General features: G+C 31.4%; 1 protein-coding gene across 1 annotated transcript; it reads left to right on the top strand.

Annotated features, from left to right (window-relative positions):
- Positions 1-413: 413 nt before the first annotated feature.
- Positions 414-8,101, top strand: LOC132717034 (uncharacterized). The gene is made up of 6 exons (XM_060700405.1): positions 414-2,990; positions 4,720-4,891; positions 5,744-5,886; positions 6,416-6,527; positions 7,023-7,153; positions 7,824-8,101. The coding sequence occupies exons 1-6, from the start codon at positions 2,969-2,971 to the stop codon at positions 8,018-8,020; spliced, it is 777 nt and encodes a 258-aa protein (XP_060556388.1). The 5' UTR covers positions 414-2,968; the 3' UTR covers positions 8,021-8,101.
- The last annotated feature ends 246 nt before the right edge of the window (positions 8,102-8,347 follow it).

Here is an 8,347-nt window from a genome sequence, read left to right as displayed (position 1 = left end):
GCCTATGATAATCCGTGACTATGATAATCCGTGCCTATGATAATACGAGACTATGATAATACGTGAATATGATAATCCATGACTATGATAATACGTGAATATGATAATACGAGACTATGATAATTCGTGATTATGCAGCTGGAAAGTAGGGTCATAAGCATTGAAGGTCTTTGAATGACTGTTTCCTTGAATAAATCATTGAGTTCTTACATGAGTAGTGATATCATTCATCATGTTTTTGAATTATCGTTTAATTAATGGGATTGGGAAACATTTACAAAAATGTGTTTTGGTGGAGGGCAATACTTTGGCTGTTTGGGATTTTCATAAAATGTAGCAACCCAACGATAAACATTTGCTGGACTTTCCTAGTTTGTGATAGTACGAGTTAACCACAGGAATGAAGAAATTTTCCTCTATGTTTATTGACGGACTAGTCCACTTTCATAAATGTCTCAGGGCGTTCTGTTTTGCTGCTTTGAAAAGTTTGCCCTTCTTAAATCGCCGAATTCAAAGCAAATGTCTGCATGTCTTCAAGTCGGATATAAATAATTTTACTAAAAGTCAAAGAAAAAGGCGATGAAAAGCAGAGAGACGTAAAGCGAGTGGATCACCAGGCACGGGAAATGGCGTCTATAACACGTCCTCGTGTAACGTGGATTCTCCGAGCTAAACAAACACTGAGCTGGACTTTTATCAAATGAGTGATGATTATGTACGTTGTCAGTTATGAATTATAACACGTCGCCAACAATGAATCTTGAACAACAAAATGCGTATGGTTTTCAAGCAGCGCAGCCAGCTCAACAACCAACTGGTACACCAGCCCCACCCAGTTGGGCTTTAGCATTGATTGAAGTTGTAAAATCAATAATAATAACCACCATGAAAGACGCAATACCAAAGATTGTGTTAAAAGTTGATTTAAATGAAAAGTCAGTTAACATGTTGAACAGTAAAATCTCGGACATGGAAATAAAAGAAACAACAATGAAAAACAAGATATCAGATATAGACAAATGTCTCATGTACGAAACACAAAAATATAAGCTAATACAATCAAAAGAAGACCTGGAAAGTCTTAAGGAACAATGTGAAAAATTGACAGAGAAACTGATGACAATTAAAAAAGAGAGGAGTAAACAAATTAAAAAATCCTTGAATCAAGGACAATGAGAGAAAAACTCATTTTTTACGGTTTGCCAGAGCAGCCAAGAGAAATCGAAAACTGCGAATCCTTAGTAACAAATTTGATTACTATCAAATTATGCATCGACACATCTTGTATGAGTTTTAATAGATCACACAGATTAGGGGGACAGAGGGCTCGAAAACCACGCCCCATTGTAGTAAAATTTCACAGATATTCACATCGCAAAGAAGTACGAATATCTCATACAGAAGTCACTCAAAGATTCAAACCTATTTCAGCTGAGGACAAAAAATGTGTTAAAGTTCAAATTGAATGATTGAAGGAAAAAAAAAGAATATCATGACAATTATTTTTTTTAAACTAGTGAAATTATAGTTGCACCCTTCACAAATTTCGAAGATGCGTCGGATTAAAAAAACTTAAAATTTCAACGTCTTAAAAAATAAAGATCACGCTATTGAAAAAAAGGAGTGAAATGATCTAAGGAAGTAATACTGATGCAATTCCGACCGTTTTCATGTTTATTCTACTTTTTTCTTTTGGCTGCTAGAATGCCAACTTAAGGCTGCTTGGCTATCAACTTATGGATTCGAGGTTGTTAGACTGCAAACTTCACGAACATGATTAAGTAGCTATAATGTGTGAAGTGATTTAGGAAACACTTTTAATCATATATTGTAATTTTAAGATCACGCAGTCATCTCTTTTGATTGTTTCAAGTACGTTTAACTAGAAGTACGTTTAACTAGAAGTACGTTTAACTAGAAGTAATTTAACTAGAAGTACGGTGAACTAGAAGTACGTTTAACTAGAAAAATAAAGTAGAAAAATAAAATTAAAGCAGCACGCCTCCAGATTAATGCTTATTTTCATGAAAATTTTAAAAAGTACTTAAAAAGTAAAATGTTGTGAAGATAACAAGGAAAGTAATTAACACATTGCAAACGACACTAACAATCCACATAAATTACCGAAAAGAGGCCAAATTATGTAAAATTGACCTTTACTGCGTGAGTAACGCAGTAGAAATTTGGTAATAAATTCTGCAAAATCAGTAATATAAAGCACATAAAATGTTCACTTTTACTTGAATCTTGAATATTTCTAATGTTCTTAAATCTTAGAACATTTTTCTCAAGTTTATTTTTCTTGAAATATTTTGGCTTATCTGGAGGCATGCAGCTTTAAAGAAGTGTTAGCATTTTAAATAGTCAAATTTTAATCAACACTAAGTGTTTTGGTATCTGTCAAGCAATTGATCACTTTTTCACGGGACATCAAATGTGAATGTCTATCAGCGGGATCTTTAACATCTTGATTTACTTGTTCAACGCTTTTCTATCGAAACTCAATCAACTCAAAGAAGACGTTACGATTATCCCTTGATTTACCAAACGAACATAAAGAAATGTACAACATGTTTTTTTTTATGATTTCCACTTTAAAATCATTGTAAATTTGATGAAATGAAGGTTTTGACACAAAAGACTAAGTATGCAATCAATACTTTTCATTCCTAAATTGATGTTTTCCTCCAAAATTGCGTTTTTTTATTCTCTTCAGATCCTTCTGGTTTACCTTCATTTTTTTTTCTTTTCACCAAAGATGCGTTAAGCGAAGTTCACAAATACAAAGAAACTATAACAGGATGTAAACGCTTTAAACAGTATTTCAGTTTTTATTTTGTCAAGAGTCCGGGTAAAAAAGTGTAAATATATTTAAAGAAGTGGGTAAAAAGACTGACACCGAGGTGAAACATTTAAAAAAGTTATAGACATTTATGACCATTGTATTGGATGTAATCTTGATTTCATCATGTTTATTTCAGTACTAACTGGTATGTTATAATTATATTTTACAATATTCATTTCTTCATTAATTTTGTCTTACCACGTATAGTAGTGTACCAATGAAACAGTATTCTAATATATTAGCAGTTTCGTGTATAAAGGAAATCCACTGAGGTTTTTTGAATTAGGTCTAGACCAATAACTTGTGTTCAAAAGTTCAGACCATTCGCTCATTCCGTTTTTTCTAAAAAATAATTTTAATTGAGGAAAATGACCGAAATTGAAAAGCGTTGCAACGCTTTTTACTAAAATCGGGCTTAATTAATATAACGAACAAAATACAACCTGTACGATTATTTATTTGTTTCTGAGTATATTTCTTAATTTTCTTTTGTATATCGTTCTGTTTTAAGTCTATGTATGAAATTAATATTTTATGTTTTGAGGCTTTTGAACCTCAGTGGAGTTCCTTTAAAATGGTAATTGGTAATTCAATGGTAGACATTTCATGATTTATTTCATCTGAAAAAACATTTAATTTTCAATCCATGAAAAAAACTTGATAATAAAACTCGTATTACAACGGATGCGATAGTATTCATTTAATTTTTCTTTATTTTTTATTCAATTTTCTTACTCTTTCTTATGGGTGAAAACAACAACAACAACAACAAAAGGCGCTTTCATTTTGAAAATGTGTGTTATGTGAAAAATGGTATGAAATAAACAGTGATGTTAATCTCCTTCAAAGTTCAGCTGAATTATCAATTAATTAGACAAATTAAACATTACATGTAGTAATTTGAATGGAAGACACATACATAGTCTACCAGCTTACAATATGTCATGTATGTCATTAGCTACATATTGCTCCAATTCCACGAAAAATAATCCTGCGAAGTGGAGAACTATGTGTTGTATACCATTTCCTAACATTCGGCAAAACTAAACTTAAGTTCACAAATTTGGTTTACTGTCTCTAAGAATTATTGATACTAAGAAGATTTGAAAGCTTCTAGTTTAAAAAAACATTTGGTTAGATTAGTAATAATTATTATATCATCTGACTGTTATCAGTTTGACTTCCTATTTTTATGTCTTTCAGAGATTTCTTTTCCATTACTTTATTTCATATCACATCACCATGGTTTAATATCACATCACCATGGTTTAATATCAAATCACCATGGTTTAATATCAAACCACCATGGTTTAATATCAAACCACCATGGTTTAATATCAAATCACCATGGTTTAATATGAAACCTACATGGTTTAACATCAAATCACCATGGTTTAACATCAAACCACCATGGTTTAATATCAAATCACCATGGTTTAATATCAAACCTACATGGTTTAATATCAAATCACCATGGTTTAATATCAAACCACCATGGTTTAATATCAAATCACCATGGTTTAATATCAAACCTACATGGTTTAATATCAAATCACCATGGTTTAATATCAAACCACCATGGTTTAATATCGGCATGCTTCTTATTTTAATAAATAATAAGTAGAGTTATTGAACAGATATTTTAAAGGGTAAAATTCTCTACCTCGACTGAAACATTGGTTTATTTATTTTATCCAAACAGATTCATTATTTTGCTCAAAATGGTAGCAACTGTATACAAATACTTTAGGAAATGTTGGTTTGATTAACAAAAATGTCATTTTCTCAAGACCTATCAATTACATTGAGAATTATCAGTTTCTTTAAAAACTTACCATTTCATTTTAACCGATTGTTCCTTGTTTCAATTTAAGCATTGATCTGTGTGTGTGCCGTCATTGCTGGACAGAGGGTATACCAATGTGACAACAAAAATGCAAACGATAACTATATGCAGTGTTTGAACAAATGGCGTGTATTTAGAAGCTGCAGCCTAGGGCATGCACAGTTCCTGAAAGACGTGACGTTGATTGATGAAATATGTATGTGAGTAAGATTTTGGGTCGTTAAGTGACCTGTCTATGTCAGTGTATCAAATTGTCGACACAACATGTATAATAAGCCAGTATAATTTTATATCCAGCAACTTAGAGATAATACATCACTTAATTATTTAAATATATTAATTCAGCTGTCCGTAGACTTTTAAATATTTCATACTGTTTAACTTTTTTTTATAAACTGTTCACAATATATAAAAAGTTAACCACCTGATATGGAAGAATGTAAATGGAAGAAGAATGTGTATTTGCTGCTTTCGGTCTTGAAAATATTTCACAAGAAATGACTTATTTTATGCCCTGAACATCAAAAGAATCAATTAAACGACATTTGCTTGGTATTTCATGAAATATTTTGTGTTAACTAACCAACAATTGCATCTACTTGTTAGGAATGTACAACCTGGCCTAGTATTTCAAGCTTAGTAAGTAGAGCTTTTACAAAGTAATTTTTCTACCGGGTCTAAGATATTCGGAGGTTGTGCTGGATGCGCAGGCTGGTCTGGATCCATGTTGGTCGCAAACGCACTATGTTGGTGTTGTCATGGCGCGGCTCATATACCTATAGGTCACATTTATTCGATATAATTTCAGATTGATTATTCACTCATGTTTTACATGTAGATTTAGGCTTTATATCTTTTTGATTATTTTGCATATGAGTTCATATCAATGTTACAAATTCAATCTACAGAAGTTACATAAAATGTTACACATATAAGTTTTTTATATAGTTTTAAAAAGTATATTTCAAGGTAAGTAACCCTGATTTTGGAAAAAAAGTTGTTATTAAATCATATCATACATGTATTAACATGTTGGGGTTTTATTATTTTAGTTTAGATAGATCCAAAGGTGTTCTCACCGTTGAAGAGATGGATACACGTGTAACTAATGCTATACCACTGTACTGTAATTTTATAACTGCACACTGGAAGGGCCTCAAACAATTTGTCATCTACTTATGCGAACACAGAGAAGGTTAGTTAGAAAAATAGACCCTATGGTAAAGATGATAAAGATACTAAAATATGTTAACACCAGATGTATAGTTCGATTGTTTCCAGTAGATGATGCAAGCATAAAGAAACTGTATATATAATATCAGAGTGGGTAAATGATGTAAACATAAAGAAACTAAAATATATAATATCAGAGTGGGTAAATAATGTAAACATAAAGAAACTAAATTATATATCACAATGGGTAAATGATGTAAACATAAAGATACAAAATTAATGTAACATCAGGGTTGGTTACTGGTGTAAATTAAATGTAAACTGACTGAAATAAAGAAACTGAGATATCAGTGTAGGTAAGTTAGGTAAGCTGAAATATATGGGGGAATAACTTGGGATGTGCACACATATATCGCATTAGGCAAGTCAAGTAAAATAAAATGAAAAATAAAATAAATGAAAGCTATAAAGCCTACCTAGTATATTAATTTACAATTACATACACCAGTTTTTCAGATTAAAAGATTTATTAAGATAAAATTTGCTTTCAGAGTTCCAAGGGATATATGCACAGTGTAGAACAAATAGGAACTTCCAATCTGCATACCACGACTGCAAAGCTACCCATGTAAAACAAATAATCTTCGAGGGGGATAGTTGCAGGTATAATTTATTGGCGTTTCATTTTCTTTGAGAATGTGCCGATAGCGTTGATAAACTTGCATTCATATAACGAGATGCCAATTCTAATGCAAAGAAGCAAACAACAACCGCCGGGTGGGGGCAACGCTCGGCTTTTCTGTTTGCTTTTTCTAAAAGGTTTAAACATTTTGGACGATGTGCAAAATTTTAGATGTAAAATTGAACTTTGATATCAGCTGACCTAGATTTTAATGAAGAGACCTGCTTTCTCGTCCTTTGATGTACAGCTATATGAATTGGACCATGTTCACAGTTTTACGTGTAAAACTGAACATTGAATTATATGGAAAGTATTAATACTTGGAGAAAATGACAAGTGTGACTAGACCTACCTATTAAAATTTATAAAAGGGAACTATTTTTTAAAAGATTTGTTTAAACCTTTAAACAATAAATTATAATATGCCTCAGAAAATTGTATAAAATTTCTATTAATTTTTTATCATTTTGTTGCAGTTCGTATAGAGAAATGGAAAAATGTTTTAAAAATGCTCTTGCGAATCACTGTTCGAAGAATGCAGCTGAATTCTTCATGGAGGCCTTCTCGAAAAGAGATGATCCTTTGATAGCTATAAGCTGCAAAAAAGGTACATTTGTATTCATTTTATTCTGAGAAAAGTCCAAAAATAACTTTTGGAAGTTTCGTATTCTAATATTATATGACGCTTTAAAATCTGCAAGGTTGAACCACATTTTCTCATTGATTAATTGAGGGGCTTTGGTATAACCTTGAACTTGTATAACAAGTATGTAAGAATTAGCTTGTGTTTTTCATATGTATTATATAATATATCCAAGTAATCTTCGTGAAATGACGTTTGCGTCACTTGAAGTCAATTGTGATGTACGATTCTATTCAATTGTAGCTGATACAATAAAGTACTCGCTTTGTATGGTTTCACAAAAATGGATGAGTATTAAGTGAGTTAGACTCAAAACACAGGACAATTATTAGACTCAATTTGTTGTTGTTTTTATTTACCTCTATTGCAACAACATTTATTATGTCACTATAATCATGCTTTAAACAAAGAACGACTCTTTTACAGAGAAGTGTATATATTTTTGGAGTTTATTTTGAAGTGAAGGTATCATCTTGAGTTAATCAATTTAGCATTAGGTGAACCTTCATAAAATCATCGTTCATTTCAAAACTGTTTCGTTTTGTATGGTGCATGAAATAATTAATGTTGGTAAATATAACACGTGTGAAGGATCACAAGAAACCTTTTTTCTCATCTTTATTATTATTTCTAGAGAAAGAAGAAAAAGAAAAACAATCAACAGACAACCGTCCAATGACAAGGGAACGTGTCGTACTTGCTGAGGAAAGTCTTGCAGTGAATGAAGAAAGTGGAAGTGATATTTTATGTGCGAGATGCTACTTAATTATTTCTATATATATGTGGAGACTTGCCATATCTTTTCTAGCAGTGTATTTATTGTCATCATAATAAAGACCCTACCAAGCTGTGTTCAATTTTTCCGGATAAACAATAATATCATTGAAATTTCAATATATATCCATAACAAACATTATATGTATAATTTGTCCACATTAAAAATACATGTATTGTAGGTACATAGTTAATACCTTAATTAAATTCTACTTTTCTGTTTCTATGACAGTGCATAGTTCATACGATGACATTCGTCGTATTTCTTACAAAAGATGTGTAGAATGTTTGTCCCTCTTAAGGGAGACACAGTTTTACTGCATGATCATTCCTCGTTATGTACAAATTCACATGTAATTGCACTATGTCTCAGAAACGAATAAT

Source organism: Ruditapes philippinarum, unplaced genomic scaffold (genome assembly GCF_026571515.1).
Source record: "Ruditapes philippinarum isolate M1 unplaced genomic scaffold, ASM2657151v2 ctg121_1_1_1_1, whole genome shotgun sequence".
Classification (NCBI taxonomy): Eukaryota; Metazoa; Mollusca; class Bivalvia; order Venerida; family Veneridae; genus Ruditapes; species Ruditapes philippinarum.
The sequence above is the reverse complement of the archived record's forward strand: the minus strand, read 5'-3'. Positions and strand labels throughout refer to the sequence as shown.